The sequence below is a fragment of the Colletotrichum navitas genome, assembly GCF_030913465.1.
Source record: "Colletotrichum navitas strain CBS 125086 chromosome Unknown LY79scaffold_24, whole genome shotgun sequence".
Taxonomy (NCBI): Eukaryota; Fungi; Ascomycota; class Sordariomycetes; order Glomerellales; family Glomerellaceae; genus Colletotrichum; species Colletotrichum navitas.
The window spans coordinates 149,702-169,326 of record NW_026850570.1 but is presented as its reverse complement, the minus strand read 5'-3'; the positions used below and the strand labels follow the sequence as shown (position 1 = coordinate 169,326).

The following is a 19,625-nucleotide window of genomic DNA, read 5'->3' as shown; positions in this document are numbered from 1 at the left end:
CACGCTCACGTGCTGTCTCACGTCAGATTTGGAAAAGCCGGTTGACTGACAGTCTCGTCGATTCGTCGAGCCAAATGCGAGCTACCTAGGCCAACGTCATTCTTCTAACGGCCAGTGACGCATTCACGTGGAGATGGAAAGCGTGATTCCCACAGTGTTGCGTTCAACACACCATTCATCGCATATGCAATCAACCCTACGAGGCTGGACGGGAACGTTACAAATGCGTCGTTGATTACTAGCGAGCTGCCCTCATTATCGGGATAGTTCTGGTTTATGTAAATAACCCAGCTTTCTCTCCCTCCCCGAAATTAACTGATGGTGAAGGGGCTTTGGTGAGATATTATGCACGAGACGATATGTTCAGGGGTCAATACTAGTTGCCCAGGCCGTTCTGGGCGAGGAAGTCCTGGATCTTGCTGGTCACCTCGACATGAGAGTAGCTCTAGGAAGAGATAAGAAGGTAAGCACGGAAACAATAACCAGGGAGAAGGTCGTCTTACGAGCGCCAGGCCGTGGCCAACGCCAGGGACGACGTAAGCCTCAAACGGAGTCGCGTTCTTGAGGACCGCACCAACGGCCGCCGGGATCGACGGCAGCTGGGGGTTGCCAGTTGCAAGGCAGTTGCCTCCGCAAAAGGGAAGGTCCTTCTCTACAGAGGAAAACCATCGTCAGCGCGCAAGTTTACGCCCCAAATGGAGGGCGGTGGGAGACTGTTGTGCTTAACCTACCACCAGTGATGACAAGAACGGGCTTCGCGAACGTGCTGGGCGATCCAGCTTCTCCCCCGATGGTCAGCAGCTCGCCGAACGTAACCGGCTGGCCACTCTTGTACGCCGCCGTCAGGATTTCAGGGTCAAAGTTGCCCGGAGCAAAGAAGTTAATGTGTGCAGCACCCTCGTAAGCGGACACCAGGTACCCAGGGGCGTAGTCGCCGGCCTGGATGAAGGCCCCGCCTAGCAGGAAGTTGTTAAAGAAGGTCGTGTTTGCCGCAAAGCCTGTAAGGACAACACCGTCCGAGATGTCCGGGTACATGGCCGTAAGCGCGTACGAGTGAACGGACCCAAATGAGTGCCCAATATGGACGATCTTATCGAACGTGCAGCTCAGCCCTGGCACGGCTCCAGCGCGCAGCTTGTCCGTCAGCGCCTTGAGGGCGGCCAGCTCGAGAAAGCCCTGAATTTCGTTGATGGGCTCGCCGTGCGAGGACTCGGCGATGCCGAGACGGTCCCAGGAGAAGGTCGAGTAGCCGTAGTCGTCCACGGCTGAGCCCACGTAACTGTAGTTATAGCTGTTGGCGGGGAAGTCCCAGTAGCTGCGGTCAAAGCCAATACCGTGGGTGAGGATCTGGAGCACGTGGCCGGGGCCAGAGTTTGGATGGCAGTATGTTGACGCGAGCTGGTAAGTACCTCCGACGTTGGCGTACTAGAGATGGGCACGTTAGCTCCAGGACTTCGTTTTTCGTTTCTGCTTCACGAAATTCCAAATTTAGTATTGCTCTTACGCCGACTAGATGCTCTGCCGATAAATTCCTTCCTTGTTCTGCAGATCTGACTAGGAAGTTTGTGACGTCGATATTGTTTTCAGGGGTCGAGATGTTGAAGACGCCGTTCCTCGCTGTAATGAATACCTCAACTGTGAGATCTTGGCACACTCGCGCCGCCGCGAGGGCTACGAAAGCCAACGGTAGCTTGATTGAGATCAACTTCACCATGATGCCAGTCGTTCTTGAAATTCGAGTTGTTCCTTGGTTGTATGTACAGCAGAGACAGGCGTATGAACACACAAGGTGACTGTGTTGTAGTGGCTGGGGCAACCTCTAACATCTGTCAAAAATTTAGGGATAATGCTCAAGATACTTATATGTCAACTCTTTCCTGAGGAGAAACATATCAATGTATTGTATTGGGTGGTGACGACATGGCCTAGAAAGGAACAACCACCTGCCTATACGGAAGGCCGACCAGATCCTCCATCCTCGCCGCCCGCTTATGCACAAGCGATGTCAGCAAATAATTGGAATTCTCAACGGGATTACTAGTGGCCCATTAGAAAGTTGGCGCCTTTAGAGCAACAAGGAGCCCGGTTTTTGATACCATATCTCCTCACCGATAATATAACATACTCCTGACGCAAACTTATACGTAGTACCATACGCAAACCCTGACCCAAATCCTTACCCACCCTGCCTAATCACTAGCCCTACTCTGGATGTGATGGAATTTGTAGCGTACCAATACTAAGAACCCACGGTATCCATAAACGCACTCAGAAAGCAAGAAGCGGCGTAGCCAAGCCAAGCGTGCCGAAGCGAGCCCGGAGATTTCGGCATTCTGCAGCCCCTAAGTCTATCTTGCAAGACAGGAACAATAGCGTAGAATAAGCGACAGCGCACTCAGCACCATTCTCAGAAAGAACCCGAAATTCCTGCATAACTCGCTCCGTAAGTGATCCCATTCCTCAGGGCATGGCCGCAGGCCGTACTCGAGTCCGTCTTTGCTCCGGTCCTCAAGCATTGTCCAAGGGAGGAGGGGGTAGGGGAACCATTCCGACGAGCATCAGTTGAAATATCCAGATACCGGCTCCATTGAGATTGCCGCAGATTCCAGTAGAGCAGGAGCTGCGCCAACTGTAGAGGTAGAACATGATTAGCTATGAGGGAGACTCGATAGCCTCGCCCTGTCTAAGCGGGAGCAACCCAATCAAGCGCCGTCGATGCTAAGACATTGCGATCCCCACATAGCTTACCAATTGTGATATGAGCCCGAGGGGCGGCGCTGCTGCAGAAGGCTCAGTCATCCCCTCTCACGTTCTCCGGCGGAACTCCGCCATGAGATAAGAGTTTCTACACATGAGTATTAGCCGGCCGAAGACGGCGCTTGACACCGAATAGTCGCTCGGGCCAAATGTAATACTCCGATCTCTTACGTTACACCAGAAACGAAAACCGAAGTCATGATTGCCATTCTCCTCCATAGTAACCAGCCATTGGTAATGTAGCACACTTTTTATTCCGATACAAATATGACACACACTGACATGTCAGCCGCGAACCACAGTAACTTTTTGGCTCTGCAACTGCTCAAAGCGGAAAAGACCGGCAGGAAGGAGGCTGACCCGCGATCTGGAAAAGACTTGGACGACGATGACCATTGATCATCCGGACGTCACGACATCATGATTCTCCACAAAGGTGTGTTATGCCATGTCGAATCTTTTGACAAATCCTCTAGGCCAGTGACTGCGAGGGTCCCAACGGACAGCTCAGATGCAGATCTGCAGCCGAGATTGCCGGTTGGGGATGAGCGGTCAAATCGAGAATTTGGATAAGATACTCGGTGGCTGCTTACTCACATCCCAGCCATAGCTGAACGCCGAACTCCCGGGATAGTTTGTAGCACAGGGGCATGGATAGGTAGTTGGCAGGCAAAGCTGGAGTATTTGACGGTATTTACTAATTTCTTGTTTTTTGTGAGATCAGACACTAACTGAAGCTCTCGCTGTCTGCCTCTGAGGCGCATTAAAGGTAAGAAAGAGGCCATCCTCTCCCCACGATCCGAAGGCCTGGTGTCTCTGCGTCATCGTGGCCCCAGTTGGTTGGCATCGATTTTGTCCCCCTTCCGTAAAGAGCTACTATGCATCCGACCGTCCGTCTTGACCATGCTGTCTGCGTAACGCCATGCTAAAATGATAAAAATACAACACGGAGGTTGAGCCACTCCTATGAATCCGATATGTCTCGAGAACGCTTGCCAAGCGCAGACTGCTGATCGCGTCGAACGTCACCCAGTCCCTACTTGGGGTCCGATGTGTCCAGCTTGTCGTATGCCGCCTGCATAGCTCGCAACTCAATCTCGTCACCCTCTAGGGCCGCCACCCAGTCTCGCAGTTGGATGTTCTTGCCCTTTTCCTTGTCTTCGCGCCAACTACCGAGCCGTGCCCGCCCCTCGACTGTCAGGGCGTGGTTCGCCGGCGCCGGGGGCCCCGGAGCGGCTGCGCCGCCCGGCTTCCCGGGCGTGCCCATTCTCGGTGTGCTAGCACCACTGGCGCCGCCCGTCATCCACGAGTACGACTTGCCGCCCTTCTTCTTTCCGAATAGTGATCCCGTCTTGGGCATGCCGACGAACATGCTACTCGTGATGTTCTGGTTGGCGTGGCTGCTAGCCTCTGCCTTTTTAACAGCATCGAGTTTCTTCTGCTCCTTCTTCGAGATGGACTTCTCCGAATCTGGCGCTGAACCACCGGGGGTACCAGGCGCAACCGAGCCGGCGCGGGATGGCGTTGACGCGGCCTCGGTAGTTCCATCTTTGCGGGCATTGCGCTTCCTCAACCGTCTCTCTTCCCAGTCTCGTTCAGCCTTGCCCACTTCTCGAACAGTATGGCTCATTGTGTTCGTGGCTGCGACCTTCTGCACCTTGCTGGGCTGGCTGGATGAAGCGTTTTCAAGAGGGCCTATATAAGAGTCAGTATACTGAAAGCATATAAGTACCACATGTACTGACGCTTCTGAGCGCTTGTGCGGGGGCTAGCGCCGTCCTCAGTCGCCGTTTGCTGTGTCGCGTCCTCTCCCTGCGTTTCCGGGGCGCTCTTCAGCGGAGCCGCTGCCGTCTGCCACTCCTCGGGGACCTCGCCGTGTGACGATGCTTGTCGAGTCCGAGCAATCCGATTCGAGTCCTCCATGAGGGTCCTAAGTCGCTGCTTGGTGGCGAGGGAAAGCAGAGCCAACTGGTCCACCAAGAAAGCCTCCTGAGGAATCCATGTCCCCGAAGTCGTCACCATGGTAGAGTCGGGCCCACTCTTAGTGCTAACGGTCACGTTAGGCGCCGGAAACTCCTCTGGCAGGCGCATCCGACCCATCGGCTGGTTGCTGTTCTTAACCTCTAGGTTAAGCGATAGACCCTGGTCCTTGGCAAACTTCTCCGCCTTTCGGAAGACGACGGGTACTTGAAGAAACGCGTTGTTAAGCTCCATAGTCCTAGTCTGAGCCAGACGCTTCGCGGACTCCTGCCAAGCTTTCTCCGCCGCTTGTGCCACAAGTTGATTCTGAGAGTCAGTGCCAGCCTGCTGAGCAGGCTGGTTTGCTGGACCTGCACCATAAAAGCTTCCCTTATTGCCTGGGGGGTAAGGAGGATAGCCGGTTCTCGACTCAGGGACGTAGAGTTCAGACAGGAACTGCTCTTCGGCGCGCAGGTCGATGCCAGTACCGGCCAATGAGTCCGTCACGTCGTATTCGTACTCCTTTTGCGGTCGGTCGGGGGGCCTGGAGGGTGGCCCCATAGCTCCGGGGGTCGACGGTTGCTGCATGACTGGCGTGCCTGGCGTGTTGGTGCCGAGTGCCAAAGTCGCCGTGGTGTATTGAGGGAGGGTAGGTGGCGCCGGCGGTTGAGGGGTAGAAACTTGCGGAGGAGGGGTCGGTCGTGTATCCGGCAAAGCAAGAGCTGAGGTGGCGGTGCCGTTCGCGTATGGTGTCGCATAGCCTGGTGTGACAGGTTGCTGCTGCTGCTGCTGCTGTTGTTGCTGTTGCGCCGCGTTGGGGTAGATGGGAGAACCGGCGGACGTCGCAGCCGTGGAAGGTGTCACCGCAGCGCCCGGGCTTGCCGCGTAAGGTGAAGTAGAGTAAGGAGATTCGGGTTGCGGGGTTGCGCCGGGTGAAAGACGCGGTCGTTTATTAGGAGGAAGCGCAAAACCGGCTTGCGTCGCGGCGGGAGAGGGGGAGGGTTGAGGAGGTGAGAACGCCCTCTGCGGCATCTGAGGCTGCGACTGCGCCATATTTTCTGCGTTATTACAATATGTCGAGGAATAGATTCCAGTAAGTCGAAACAAGAGGTTAATCAGAAGCCGCTCCGATGAAGCTCAGCAGGCCAAACAGCCTGGGCAATCCTTACGCGACTCTGCCCATCTGCTGTGTGCGTCGTTTCGCCCAGACAATGAATTCTCGAGATCGAATCGTATCTGTTGATTATTTGCTACAGCTTGAGCTCGATGTTTTCGCGATCGCGATGTTGAGAACTGTTGACCGTTGGGTGATATCAAGCGTGACGGAGTGGTGAGTATTTGGAAGGAGGAGCTGTCTCCAGGCGGAACTGAGAACCGCGTAAATTTAAAGTCACGTGATAGATCAGCCTCTTCTCCAATGCCGCGCAATATGGCCTGAGCGTCTAGGCTGAAGCTCCAGTTGAACCAGACCTGCGGCCAACTTTTACGCGACTCCTTTAGCACCTGCGCGTCACTCCAGCATCCTCGCCTTTGTGTCGCTCCACATCCCTACTCCTCTGCTCTTCGTTGAGGGAGGACCGTTCCCGTTAACGAAACATCGCGCACAGGGCTGAGCTGTTGCAGATGAGCTGATAGGGTCAACGACAGTCACCATCTGGTGCGACAATCGCAAATCGTAGTTTTCTTCCTCGCTGTCTGCGACAATCGCATTTACAATCATGGCGGCGAAGAGAAAGGCCTCGGCCATGGCGGCCATAGTCTCTGACGAACCAGTAGACCCTGCAGACGAGCTGATGTTTCTCTGCCTCGGGGGTGGAAACGAAGTCGGCAGGTCATGCCATATCATACAATACAAAGGAAAGACGGTTATGGTACGAAACCCCCTTCCCGCCAGACGAGCAGACACTGATGTTTCTCATAGCTCGATGCCGGCCAGCACCCAGCTTACGACGGCCTCGCGGCGCTTCCCTTCTTCGACGATTTCGATCTCAGTACAGTCGACGTGCTCCTAATCAGCCAGTAAGCCCCCCTTCCCCTCCCATATGCTATTGGATCACAGGGCAAGGCAGTGAACGACTTGAAAAACAATATACGGGATCATGCCCTTGGCTCGGGACGGCGCCCTTTGGCGACTCTAGTACCCTGATGGAGCCTTTTGCTACGCCTCTTATGCTATTTCATTACTGTACACAGAAACAATACAAAACTTCTTTTCCTCACCCTGCCTTGCCTTGCCGTCCTCGTCATCGTGATAGCTCTCGGCGTCGTTCCAGGGCGTCGCTGTAGATACTTTGCTCTGATCCAGGTTGCTAATGGGACGATAGTTTTCACGTTGACCACGCTGCTTCATTACCATATGTACTGTCCAAGACGAACTTTAGAGGACGAGTTTTCATGACCCATCCCACAAAGGCTATCTACAAATGGCTCATCCAGGACAGTGTTCGTGTTGGAAACACCTCGTCCAATCCGACCTCACAACCAGTCTATACAGAGGCAGATCATCTGAACACCTTCCCCCAAATTGAGGCTATTGACTATCATACGACACACACCATCTCCTCTATCCGCATTACCCCCTATCCTGCCGGCCATGTTCTCGGGGCTGCCATGTTTCTCATTGAAATCGCCGGTCTCAAAATCTTCTTCACCGGAGACTACTCCCGCGAACAGGATAGGCATCTGGTCTCCGCCGAAGTACCCAAGGGCGTCAAGATTGACGTCCTCATCACCGAGTCGACCTACGGCATTGCCTCACACGTGCCCCGACTTGAACGAGAACAGGCTCTGATGAAGTCCATCACCAGTATCCTCAACCGCGGCGGCAGGGTCTTGATGCCTGTCTTCGCTCTCGGACGAGCCCAGGAGTTGCTTCTGATTCTGGACGAGTACTGGGGCAAGCACGCCGAGTTCCAAAAGTTCCCCATCTACTACGCTAGTAACCTTGCCCGCAAGTGTATGGTCGTCTACCAGACTTACGTCGGCGCCATGAACGACAATATCAAGCGCCTCTTCCGCGAGCGCATGGCCGAGGCCGAGGCCTCAGGCGACGGTTCCGGCAAGGGCGGTCCTTGGGACTTCAAGTACATCCGCTCCCTGAAGAACCTCGACCGCTTCGACGACGTTGGCGGCTGCGTCATGCTGGCCAGTCCCGGTATGCTGCAGAACGGCGTCAGCCGTGAGCTGCTCGAGCGCTGGGCCCCGAATGACAAGAACGGCGTTATTATCACCGGTTACAGTGTCGAGGGCACCATGGCGAAGCAGATTATGCAGGAACCCGACCAAATCCAGGCCGTCATGAGCCGCACCACAGCTGGAGCCCGGCGTGGGCCCGGCGGCGAAAGTGAGAAGCTCTTCATCCCACGTCGGTGCAGCGTCGCCGAGTACTCATTTGCTGCACATGTCGACGGCACGGAGAACCGCGAGTTCATCGAAGAGGTCGCGGCACCCGTTGTGGTAAGCAGTCGTTTTCCTTGGTTCCCCGACTGCACATAACAAACAGACTGACATTCTTCAGATTCTCGTCCACGGCGAACAGCATAACATGATGCGTCTCAAGTCCAAGCTCCTGTCCCTGAATGCCGGCAAGACCCAAAAGGTCAAGGTGTTCAGCCCCAAGAACTGCGAGGAGCTCCGCATCCCCTTCAAGCAGGACAAGATGGCCAAGGTCGTCGGCAAGCTCGCCACTATCCCACCCCCGACCTCCCTGTCTTCGCCCACGCAGCAGCAGCAACAGCTGGTTACAGGCGTTCTCGTCCAGAACGACTTCAAGCTCTCCCTCATGGCCCCGGAGGACCTGCGTGAGTACGCTGGCCTCAACACCACGACAATCACCTGCAAGCAACGGCTCCGTCTTACGGCCGCCGGCATCGACCTCGTCCGCTGGGGTCTTGAGGGCGTGTTCGGCAGCGTCGAGGAGCTCCCCGAGATGCGCAAGGCCCCTAAGGCCGCTAAAGACGGCACGGTCGCCAACGGGAACGGGACCAAGACCGAGGACAGCGAGGACCACGAGATGCAGGAGGACGATCAGAAGCAAGAAGAGGCCGACGAGGAGGTCGCCCATCCCGTTGCGGCATACCTGGTCATGGGTTGTGTCGCCGTGCGGTACCGCAGCGACGGCGAGGTGGAGCTGGAGTGGGAAGGGAACATGCTCAACGACGGTATCGCCGACGCCGTTATGGCATGCCTCTTCTCCATAGAAAGCAGTCCCGCCGCCGTCAAACGTACGTCTTTTTTTGCCCTCCTTCTTGGGTTTCCTATTCCCCAGTCTTCCATTCTTTCCTTTACGCAGAAAAGTCTAACAGTTTTACAGGCTCCGCAAGTTCTCACACGCATGACCACGCCCCTCCCCCGCTCCCCAAGAACCCCCACGCAAACGTCTCGGCCCCGGAGCGCCTCGAGCGCTTCCTCATGTTCCTCGAGGCCCAGTTCGGCGCCGACAACGTCAACCCCGTTGCTGAGCCGCGCCTCCCCTCACAAGGCGAGGGAGGCGCCGACGAAGACGCCACGGCCGTCAAGGCGATCAAGGAAGATGGCGAGGACGCTTCCATGGACGTCTCGGGTGATGACGCACAGCAGGAGGATAAGCTGGCGGCGCGCCGCCGGGCTGAAATTGAGCGTCTGCACAAGATCGGCATCCCCGTGCCCGGGATCCGCATCAAGGTCGACAAGATGGAGGCCGTCGTCTGGTTGGAGGATTTGGAGGTTGATTGCAGCCACAAGGCATTCGCTGACCGCGTCAGACGTGTGTGCGAGCATGCTGCTGAGGTTACGGCTCCGCTCTGGGGATAAATTTGATGATCTCAAAATGGGCGCGTGTGGCGTTCTTCTGTTACGGCGTTGATGTGGTATGTAGAGTAGTCGCAGTCACGCAGTCGCAGTCACAGTCACAATCACAAAGACCTACGATGGCATGCAAGAGGATAAAAGCCGAATGCTCTTTTGCATTGAGCTATGTTACAGAGGGACTAAAGTTACAATGAAATAACAAGATGCAATACATCGCGTTGTCGAGACCCAGAAAGGTAACGAGTTATCAACCCAGATACTCCTTCAGCTCATCGGACTCTTCCAACGTGGTGCTGAAGGAAAAGGGTGTGAATGCCCAACCGGCAAACTCTGCAAACTTGGAGAAGGATTCGACCCAAGCCAATCTGAGAGAGTGCAGCATGGCACTGGTACCCTCCATCATGACCAAAATGGCAATGGCTAGGTAGGCCGTTAGCAAAAGCGATAAGTGACAGGATGGCAGCGGCAACTTACTAAGGAAAAACCACATGTAGAAGACAACAACAATCGCAATAGCACCAACGATGCCTTCGAACTTGAGCGCAGGGCCGAGAGTCATGGACCAAAGCACAGCACTGAGCTGCTGATGAGCAAGCGACAAGGCCCAAAGACGCAAATACGAAGCAGTATGGGAAACGCAGTTCAAGCAGAATTCTATGTGTAGTGTTAGTATGTAGCCTCAAGTGCAAGGGGCCGAGGTTCTTACCAATGGTGTGGATGATTTGATGAATCATGACTTCGCTGAACTCAAACTCCTCATGCTCCTCGTCGCCGTGAAGGTCTTGCGTGATCATAGCGACGCCTTCGCCATCAGACTCGAAGCTGGGGCGGCCGTTGAGTCCCCGTTCTTCCTCATCGTCACCATCGAGTGCACTAACGCGAGAGCTCTCGCCAATGCCCCTATAACCCTTGGCGCGAGCATGGTTGTGCTCCCAGCGGAGGTAGAACGGCTTCAGGAACAACAAGATGGGGACTTGAATAACAGCGAGAAGCAAAAGGAAGACCTGGACACCGGCCTGTCCAGGATACAGTTGCGCTCCTTCCTCAAGAGTACCGGGCTGCAAAAACATGTAAATCAACATGTTCAGCAATCCGGGCGGGTTGCGCGGGTTTTGCGGGTCGTTCCAGTTGACAGACCACTTGTAGATGATACAGATAACCAAGTAGCCGAAGATGGACTGGAAAAAGATCATGCCAGGAACAAAGTTACCCCAGATATCGATGGGTCTCTTGAAGTGCTTGGCGTTGACATAGGCGAAAATTAGAGAGTAGGTCATATGGGCCCAACCCAGAACGATACTCATCTTCATCTTGTAACTGTTGCTGAAGAGGAGATCATTGTCCGTGTCGTGCCATCTCCAATCCAGACCGAAGGGGTATCGGTAGCCATGATCATTGAGTTTAGCAGTGAGGGTCTGTCCGGTCTTGTAACCATCAGGAACATCCCACTTCCAGGCACTGTCGAACAGAGTCAACGACTTGGAGAAGACATCGTTGTAGATAAGACCGGTGAAGAGCGAGAAGAGGCCCATAACTAGGGCAATGTATCTTCCATAGTAGAGCATGGCGAACAACTCGAAAGTGACCTTTTTGAGAGGCTTTTCCCAGTAGATCATAGCCAGCGCCGCAGACACCATAATTACGGCGTGTCCAAAGTCGCCGAACATTACGGCGAAGAGGAAAGGGAAAGTAACAATGACAGGGAGGGCAGGGTTGACCTCTTGATAAGTAGGAGTACCGTAGGCGTTAACAATGGTCTGGAAAGCCTCGGTGAATTTGTTGGTCTTGATATACGTCGGCGGGGTCTTGTTGGTGCGTATCTCATTGATGATGGAAGGCACCGAAAGTCCAGCTCGGTTCGTCACATCCTGCAACGTGGACCGAATTAAGGGTAGGTCATTGGTCGGACACCAACCCTCCGCAATGAGCGTGCGGCGAGCACGGTCGTAAGAAAAGAGGTTAAGAGTGTTGTAAACCGCCTTCTCCTTCGTAATAAGAACCATCCAAGCAGACAGAGCCTGAGAGATCTGAATAAGCTCAGCGTTCAGGGTCTGCTGGGTGTTGCGAAGGACGTTCTGGACGTCGTTGAGGCGAGCGTTGACCTCGTGGATCTGGTCGCGACGAAGGTCGCTGTTCTCGTCGACGTTGTACACCTCGGCACCCATGGATTCGGAAATCTTACGGATCTTGGCTAGAATCTCTTTGCCATGAGCGAAGATGACAAAGACATTCTTGTGGATCTCCTCGTTGTTGGTAGGGTCGATGAGCGGCTCGGGAATCTCAGACTGGTTCATGTACAGGTTTCCACGCAGAGTTCTCCAGAGAATGCGCTCAAACGAGGCAACACGGTCTCTGTTGATAACACCGGCGACAAAACCAATGTTCATTCCAGAGAAAGACCGCTCAACCTCGGGGGCGGAGTTGTGTTGCTCAACATCCTGGAGGAGGGGAGCGTCATCGTTATCGCTAGACGCGCGGATCTCCTCGACATTGCCGTGAGCTCTGTCAAAGAAACCACCGGCTTCGCGGAGAACCCAGCGCCACTCAGTGAGCTCGACCTCGCGCTTCTTCAATGTCTCGTAGCTGTCGTTAAGCTGGAAGACGCGTTGCTCGAGACTCTGGCTTCGCTCGGCGAGCTCGTCAATCTCGGAGGTTGACGGGTTGGCAAGTCGCTCGGCATCGACATCGAACTTTCTGAGGGGGATGCCTGCCTTCTCCATCTGGGAGTAAAAGTAGCCTGACGCGCTGTTAGTTTTTCTTGCTGTATCGTCAAGGGGCGCGCAGTCGCAAGTAATGACGTACGCAACTGGCGTTCGACATTGTCAAGTCTTCGGATCTCCTGAGTGAAAGTGCGCTGGAAAGCACTGACTTCGCCGTTGAGCTAAAGGAGGAGCACAATGTCAGTTTCGATGAACCGACTGTCGTCGATGCTGCGAACGAAGGACTGGCAACGTACGTCTCGGAATTGGAGGAGACCAAGCTCTCCAAGGGCTGTAACAACCTCGCGACCGATTTCATTGGAAATGTATAGCTGCACCATACTCATGTTCGCAGAGCGAAACATGGTATCCTGTGCCGGAGCCATCTTGATGTATGACGGGAGCTCCGAACCGTTCGAGGGGGTGATGATCAAGCTTATTCGATGCCAGGACGAAACATAGAGTTGCCAAGTTGATGTCGTTGCCTCCGAATGCACAATGGGGCTGGGCCGGAGTTTCGGCGAAAGAGTTGTTCCATCCATAGTCTGACTCGCCACTTCCGCCTACTGTGGCGTGAACCGTAGGTGGACCGTGGCGGTGCCCTTGATAAATATTTTTACGAATTATCCACAGGCAAAATCTTCTCGTTTCTTTCCTCTACAACATCCAACAGGCGCACGAGACAAGACAAGAGGCAAGAGGCAGTCGCTAACTTGTAGCGATCTGTATGCCTTCAAATTGAAGTTTCTGTTTTCTTCATCGTGTAGCTTGCTGCAATGACAGCTGTATCTGCCTTCTCTTTCCAAATTCCTGACGGTAGCCTTGCCATTATGGGCTCGAGCTTCTGAAGCAGTCTTTAGCTCCAATCAGCTTGCATCTCCAACTAACATTCATTCAGCTGCCTACAGATGTACGTGATTATGGCGCTTTCGAAGCTTTGTTGGCGGTCCGCAAGGACACCAATGGTCAATCAAAGTCAATATGACGCCTAGAGCAAACCCAAAGTACCCTGCCAAGGGTCATTCTCCGTCGTGTTACAAAGTCTTAGCGTTTGCAATTAAGAACTTTGCGTCAATTTTCAAAGAGATACATTCCGTCGCCTTATTGATCTTCTTTTTCTTCAAAGAAAGAATGCATACCACTATGGCCAGTACGCGCTGCAACCCACATGATTTCTATGGCAGACACCTTGAGCTTCAGCATCCCATGACATGCGTTCATATAATTGGCTATAGGGTGATGTCATGTCTTTCTAGCAAAGTCTTTTTAGAATGGGGCATGAAGAAAAATGCATTGGAAACCCTGGGCACCAGGAATGCAGGCATGTATGTTTTAGATTTGATATCTACTTGCTTACTCGCCCTAGTACTACGTGTTGTTAAGCTACTTACAGCTCCTTCTTCTCCGACGAGCCAGCCGCGGGCATAGCTTTCCCCGACCCCGTGGGGGTCTTTACCGGCTGCGCCTTGCCCTGCTTCGCCGCGAAGGCGAGTCCAACGACCGAGATGATCATCTCGGTGACCAGTGTGACCATTCCCGAGCACGCCAACTGCCACGAAGCGATGCTGACGCTGCCAATCGGCGCTTTGGGGAATGACAAAATCCACTCGGCGTAATAGGGGAACCACCCGTACGGCAGCCAAAACATAGGCTCCTTTGAATACCAAAAGGGCAGGCCGTATTGCGGCGCCTTGGTGAGGAGCCATCGGAAACCGGTCAGGTAGGTATCGAATTTCGATCTCGCTGCTTCTTGACTTTGCTCTGTGGAAGGCAAACGTCAGCATGGTTTCCCATAGTGTGAACGGAAGACAGTCTTCGTCACATACTGCTCTTCTCCAGCTGCTCCAGCTGCTTGTCGTGCGTGCGGCGAAGCTTTGCCCATTTGGCGAACTCATCCTGGCTACTGGTTGCGTTCAGCTCCTTTCGTGTCTTCAAAAACTCGGCTTGCAGTTTACGATGCTGCCTTGCGGCCTTCGAGGTCGATATGGGAAGGTAGTTTAGCAACGTCCAAAGCTACTCGGAAGTCAGTCATGAACGTTCCTTCATGGGCCAGTTGGTTGGGTGTCGTGTCAGAGAGCAAACGGACCAGATTGTTAATGGTAGCAGCTCCGATGGTGTTAACCAGGTGGGAGAACACCTCCAGCACAAAGATGATGACGAGTAGAGAGGGCATGGCGGACACCCTTTTTTAAAACTCGTAAGCGGTTATGGTAACTATGAGCGCATGCTGCTGCATTGATTTGGGTGGGTGCAGGGCGAAGCTGAACTGAGGTTTGTCGTGCAGACGGTGCGTGACGGGATCTGATTGAGCCCTTTGGCGGCGAAAACGTGGTCCCTATGTCATTGCCCCGCGAGATGCATCTTTAGCGGGGACCTGAGCCACAACGCGGCAGGTAAGCAAGCCACAGTCCGCTACACCACACACACTGGGAACCAATCATCTCAAGCTCCTGCCTCTACATACCATCGGAGTACAACTCACCAACGTCCTCCTCAACGTTAGGATCAGTAACTGGACTTGGCCCATTTCCGTGGATCACCTGTCACTTTCGATTGCTGGTGTACCACTATTTACATACAGTTGAGTGTACACGCGCCGTCGTGAGCTTTACAGACATGCTCTGAGTCAAGACCACTACCTCACGCTTCCCAACGATACAACAATGTCAAGAGCTCTGGATAAGCATGTCATCGCTGCGCTGAAGAAAGGCGACCACCAGAAAATATTTGACGACATCTCCGGTCTCTTTGTGCAGCAGGAGGATGATCGGCTTCTCGAGATCGAGATCTTGGGTCCAAGCCATCCTTTGGGGCCGGCCGAACACCTGCTGCGAGATGAAAACGCCGTTGCGGTGCCCAAGCTCCGCATAGTACAGGCCTTCCTCTTCGCGAGGCAGATTTTCCAGAAGAAACTGGCCGGAGAGGTTGTCGGTATCGAGTTGCTGCTCGCTGCCACAAGCGTCATGCTACTTATGGATCCGGAGCACCTAACAGCCAGCAACACCAGAAAGCGCCTCCTTCTTGACGCAATCTCAGCGGGAGACAATGCACATGAGCGTCTGGCAAGAGAGAAATGGTTTGTCGACAGCTTGCTAACCAGCCGGCTGCATCGACATACAAAATCGCCCACGTTATGGAGTCATCGGCGGTGGTTAATGGAACAGCGCCGTCTTGCAGGACTTCCAGTTGCGGTTCAACAGGACATCGAGTTGATCGTCATGGTAGCTGGAGAGCGGCATCCACGCAACTACTATGCCTGGACTCACGCGCGTTGGTTAACAAGAATATTTCTGGCTGATGCCGAGCCTGAAGATCTGTCATCACTTATCCAAAGCGTCAAGAGGTGGTCTTTTAGCCATCATGTCGACGTCTCTGGCTGGTCGTTCCTTGCCCATTTGATGGAGAGACTAGACGGTTGCGGCACGCAAACCTCACTACCTGTCTTCGAGGAAACTTTAAGGCTGACGGAGTCTCTCCGATGGTGCAACGAATCAGTATGGTGGTTTTTACGCACAGTAGCTTTGAGACCGGCGATTGGGCAGGCCGGTCGAGAGGAGCTCACAGCTGTTCAGGAAAGGCTTTTGGTCGTGAACGCCGATGATTCCACAGAAGCCAAGGTGCTGAAAACAGCACAGCACTGGTACGAGTTGTTCGGTCTCCACAGCGATTTGGGAATTTCTGGCGCATTGGAGTAGATAGTTGTGGGTGGAAATAGATGCTGCGGGCGGGGGTCGCGTGGTCGGCACTTGCAGCAATGCCATCCAAATTTGGAGTTTACGTCGAGGCCCGAAGCCACTGTGACACGCTACCAGGTTGAGCCTTGGAATCGGTTCCTGCATGAGAGAACCGACAGCTATGTAAGTGCTAGCAGAACACAAGTGAAGGGTATCAAGATCAGCGTACTGGCAAGGACGCGTATAACTGACAACATTACTGCATGACAGTTCCAGTTTGATGGGACAATGTGGCACATGTACAACAGCGCTGCATACTCTGCAAAAAGCCAGCAGGATGCTCTGTGGAATGCATGTTTGGACTAGAGCACACTCTTGGAGAGCTTAAGAGCTTAGCCGGCAGCCACCCGAGCTGAGCAGACGCCGGTGTTCAGAGGCTGAAACTCATAGAGACCTCGACCCCTGTCAATCACACCCACATCCGGACGCTCTCGTGCACCTGCAGCGAATCTCAAAGATACGAGACGATCGGGACCTACTAGTGAGCGGGCGGGACGACGGCGGTGGCTTGCGCCGACGTTCTAAGAGACGTAGCATCCCATAGAGGACATTGCCTCCTTCTTGGGATTGGATAAGACATGTCAGAAGGGTACCGGTAGATGAGTAGACCGACTGCAAACAGTCGTGCCAACGTTGTCTGTCCGCCTGTCCGCTCTTGGTCTGGCGTCCACTCTCCCAGTGACAAACTGCAGCGATGCGGTCGGTCGGGCGAAAGCGAATGTGGCGCCACAGTCGGGTCAGGGACCCGTTGCTCGTATAACGACGGTTGAGACAAGGGCATTGTCAACTCGGGGTGACAGGCTTGACGAGTGCCATTTTGTCAGCTCGACGAGAATGAGATTCTAATCCGTACATGTAGAGAGAGCTGCCAGGTGTTGTGGAGTCGACAAGGAAAATCTTTGGGTAAAAGGACGGGGCCGGGTAATTAGCAGCCAGAATAGGTGGCTCTCCAGGCAAAAGATTGAAATTGGGGACCCGGGTCTGCTTGGCCCGGTGATTCTCACAACACCTAAATCGAGCATCAGTTGCCTGTGTCCCCTGTTTAACGTCTTGCTCAGTCGGCCGATCGTCCATTAGACCCCGGATACAGGCCCTCCAGTGTCGGGCCTTTGCAGGCTACACCAGCTAGGGACCCCCAGAGGTCGCAAGTCGAACGCAGAAAGCGAGGTTGAGGCGACTGGCATTGTGGTGGCTCCAGCTCCAAATACAAGCGAGGACAAATTAGGTAACAGGAGCAAAGCCAGACCATCTCCATAGGAAGCACGAGCCAGTTTCAGCGGCGTCCGCCAGTTTGTTTGATCGTTGAACTGACGTGGATGCGTGGTCGAGCAGGTCGATCATATGGCGGGCTCGAGTCCGCCTGCCCGTGCACGTTTGCGGCCGAGGATCCTTCTAGACAGGTGACAGATCACTAATGGTTGCAAGCAGTCGTCATGGTTCTATCGAGAAAATAAGATAGTTCCTGGATCGCGGCTGATCTGTAGGCTTTTGCAGCTACGGAAAACGTGCAGCGAGTCACGAGAGAGTGAGACAAGAAACCTCAGTGAGAGGCCAATTTGGACGAGTTCCCAAAAGGGACAGCGACGGTGCTAACAAGGGGCATGACCTGGAGAGACACTGGAGAAGGTGACCCGCAGTAGCATCGAGGCAACTTTGGAAGTGGAGTCTTCAAGACACCCCTTGTTTTCTAGGCGCCAAAGAAGGCTAAGCGTCATATGGTGGCTGCGGCTATCAAATGCCTTTTCGTATCTCCACACGTTAGCCGCCAAGCAGGGTTGGGCAAGAAGCGTTGCACTACGAGGTCGCAGCTTGATAATGGAGATGGTGGTGATGTTGATGTTCCATCATCATCATCATCATCATCATCTCATCATTATCATCATGACATGGACGCAAACAACGATTGTGCCGAGATGCAGGTCGATTTGTCCCGCCCGGAGTGGAGTCCGGCGCCGAAGTAGCTTAGAGCAACGAGAAAACGAGGAGGAGTTCGAGACAGGAGGCGTGGAGGTGGCCTCAGCCAGTCGAAGAAACAAGCGCGAGGAACGCATGCGTCTGGAGATGGCGATGATTCCCACCCCCGTTTAGTGTACGGATACTGTACGCAGCAATTTAGGACGCCGAGGAAGAGAACTGGAGTCGAGGCGTTTGGGCCCCTGAAAGAACAGTCCTAAAGGAGAAAAGAATCGACGGTCGGAGGGGAAGACACGCCAAACAAATGGCCAATCAGTGCAACATGGTGACTTGAGTGGACGGGCCGAATTGGCCGGAGAGGGGAGTTCATCTCAAGATGGTACGGCTACGAGAAATAGACTTTGTTTCTCTTTCCTTTTATCGCAGGCACTGCCTAGGTAAGCAGATTTAGGTGAAGGAGTACGGATATACCGCGGCTCATCGTTCCTTGGTTCTTCCTCTCTGTCGCTCGACAGGTACCTCCTGCCATGTTTCCTGTGAGAGAGCGACCTGCATGACACCACGGGGCCCTGTAGACTCCACCACAAGCGTGACACTGAGCCAAGCGGTTGCCATCTGGTGTGTCCAGGGGGTGGCCCCCACCCCCAGCGAGTGCCCAACGGGCGTTTGCTGCGCGAGACACGACACACTGGCAGAACTGACGAAAAAAAAAAAAATCGACACTTTACCTACATAGGTAGGTAAGTAGGTAAGGTACGCTAGGGGGACGAAGGGAAGGATGAAGGCGGAAAAGTGAGAGACAGAAAGAAAGAAAGAGAAAAAGGAGAGGTTGCAGCCAATGGGGTAACGCCCGCTTATGCCATGCTAGAAACACTGCACAGCAATACTCCCCCGTGCCATTGCATGCGGCGTCAGTAGGTGCGCAGCATGCGACTGTCACCCATCCCTCGCCGACTACTCCGTACACTAGTGCAAAGGTGGTTAAGAAGGCACCGAGTACGTAGATGGAGAAGGCCTCTCGGAGCGCTGAAGCGGCAACAGTTGAGCAGCAACGGCGGGCCGGTAGATACTTAGCACGGCCATTCAGCACAAATAGGGTACGGCAGAGAACAAGTACTCGCTTTGCCAGATGCCCTCCAAGGTAGGTAGAGCATATCTTGACTTCTTTGAGTATCTGTACCTCTCCTGTATGGCTGCAGCTCTGGACCTGCCGACTATACATCCATGCCAGCCAGCCACTCATCACCACCATACACGAGGCACCATGACCATGCACCATGTCCGCCACTACCCTTCCATTCCACTTTTTCCACACTTGAGTTGCGCACCTCCACACTTCCCAATTCGATCCCTGGACCAGTCCATCGTCGCTAGAGCCTTAGCTCGCCTGGGTCTAGCTAGTTATCCAGGGCTCCTCGCTCTCCGATTCGCAAATCCCCATATCTGCGAATACTCCCCTCACGATCATCCCCTCTCCTTGCCTCTTGCCTTGCCTTGCCTTGCCTGACCTCTCCCTCCTCACCTCTCCTCACCTCACATCGCCGTCTAACCTAACCATCCTTCCTCTCTCTACCCTTCCTCCTCTTTCCTAAAGGACCTGACTCGCCCCTTTCCTCTCCGACTTGTCGATTTATCCATCTACTCTTTCCAGTCGCCGCTTCGTTTTTCTTGTCTTGTGTATGACGCGGATATAGGTAGTCAGGAGAACCCGCCCATCGCGTCTGCGTCTTCTGCCCTGCCCTTAGCTCCTTAGCTCTCGCCCTTGTCTCATCGT

The 19,625-nt window shown here is 54.0% G+C and overlaps 6 protein-coding genes across 6 annotated transcripts; 2 read left to right on the top strand and 4 right to left on the bottom strand.

Annotated features, from left to right (window-relative positions):
• Positions 1-56: 56 nt before the first annotated feature.
• On the bottom strand, positions 57-1,941 carry LY79DRAFT_551375 (Alpha/Beta hydrolase protein). Its single transcript, XM_060557641.1, has 4 exons — positions 1,505-1,941; positions 732-1,425; positions 504-652; positions 57-445 (listed from the first exon to the last, which is right to left on the bottom strand). Exons 1-4 carry the CDS (start codon positions 1,712-1,714, stop codon positions 377-379), a joined length of 1,122 nt encoding a protein of 373 aa, XP_060414898.1. The 5' UTR covers positions 1,715-1,941; the 3' UTR covers positions 57-376.
• Positions 1,942-3,793: 1,852 nt separating this feature from the next.
• Positions 3,794-5,748, bottom strand: LY79DRAFT_514036 (uncharacterized protein; the record flags this gene model as incomplete). Its single annotated transcript, XM_060554555.1, has 2 exons — positions 3,794-4,452; positions 4,503-5,748. 2 exons carry the CDS (start codon positions 5,746-5,748, stop codon positions 3,794-3,796), a joined length of 1,905 nt encoding a protein of 634 aa, XP_060414897.1.
• Positions 5,749-6,181: 433 nt separating this feature from the next.
• On the top strand, positions 6,182-9,641 carry LY79DRAFT_551363 (metallo-beta-lactamase superfamily protein). Its single transcript, XM_060557640.1, has 5 exons — positions 6,182-6,587; positions 6,638-6,735; positions 7,041-8,172; positions 8,234-8,939; positions 9,029-9,641. Exons 1-5 carry the CDS (start codon positions 6,435-6,437, stop codon positions 9,505-9,507), a joined length of 2,568 nt encoding a protein of 855 aa, XP_060414896.1. The 5' UTR covers positions 6,182-6,434; the 3' UTR covers positions 9,508-9,641.
• On the bottom strand, positions 9,642-12,661 carry LY79DRAFT_551362 (V-type ATPase, V0 complex, 116kDa subunit family). The gene is made up of 5 exons (XM_060557639.1): positions 12,461-12,661; positions 12,307-12,385; positions 10,211-12,241; positions 9,979-10,158; positions 9,642-9,924 (listed from the first exon to the last, which is right to left on the bottom strand). Exons 1-5 carry the CDS (start codon positions 12,587-12,589, stop codon positions 9,752-9,754), a joined length of 2,592 nt encoding a protein of 863 aa, XP_060414895.1. The 5' UTR covers positions 12,590-12,661; the 3' UTR covers positions 9,642-9,751.
• Positions 12,662-13,590: 929 nt separating this feature from the next.
• LY79DRAFT_669151 (CHD5 domain-containing protein) lies at positions 13,591-14,376 on the bottom strand (the record flags this gene model as incomplete). Its single annotated transcript, XM_060563603.1, has 3 exons — positions 13,591-13,964; positions 14,030-14,216; positions 14,290-14,376. 3 exons carry the CDS (start codon positions 14,374-14,376, stop codon positions 13,591-13,593), a joined length of 648 nt encoding a protein of 215 aa, XP_060414894.1.
• A 490-nt stretch (positions 14,377-14,866) lies between these two features.
• Positions 14,867-15,898, top strand: LY79DRAFT_513983 (uncharacterized protein; the record flags this gene model as incomplete). Its single annotated transcript, XM_060554550.1, has 1 exon — positions 14,867-15,898. The coding sequence occupies one exon, from the start codon at positions 14,867-14,869 to the stop codon at positions 15,896-15,898; it is 1,032 nt and encodes a 343-aa protein (XP_060414893.1).
• Between the last annotated feature and the right edge of the window lie 3,727 nt (positions 15,899-19,625).

Bases quoted from the DNA above. Each gene is read 5' to 3' on its own strand.
- LY79DRAFT_551375 (XM_060557641.1), bottom strand. From the start codon at position 1,714: ATGGTGAAGTTGATCTCAATCAAGCTACCGTTGGCTTTCGTAGCCCTC. The intron at 1,426-1,504 runs GTAAGAGCAATA...GCCCATCTCTAG, and splicing joins CGGCAGAGCATCTAGTCGGC to TACGCCAACGTCGGAGGTAC. The intron at 653-731 runs GTAGGTTAAGCA...TTTCCTCTGTAG, and splicing joins CGTTCTTGTCATCACTGGTG to AGAAGGACCTTCCCTTTTGC.
- LY79DRAFT_551363 (XM_060557640.1), top strand. From the start codon at position 6,435: ATGGCGGCGAAGAGAAAGGCCTCGGCCATGGCGGCCATAGTCTCTGAC. The intron at 6,588-6,637 runs GTACGAAACCCC...TGTTTCTCATAG, and splicing joins ACAAAGGAAAGACGGTTATG to CTCGATGCCGGCCAGCACCC. The intron at 6,736-7,040 runs GTAAGCCCCCCT...ATGGGACGATAG, and splicing joins GACGTGCTCCTAATCAGCCA to TTTTCACGTTGACCACGCTG.
- LY79DRAFT_551362 (XM_060557639.1), bottom strand. From the start codon at position 12,589: ATGGCTCCGGCACAGGATACCATGTTTCGCTCTGCGAACATGAGTATG. The intron at 12,242-12,306 runs GTACGTCATTAC...ACAGCGCGTCAG, and splicing joins CAATGTCGAACGCCAGTTGC to GCTACTTTTACTCCCAGATG. The intron at 10,159-10,210 runs GTAAGAACCTCG...CACTACACATAG, and splicing joins TCAAATCATCCACACCATTG to AATTCTGCTTGAACTGCGTT.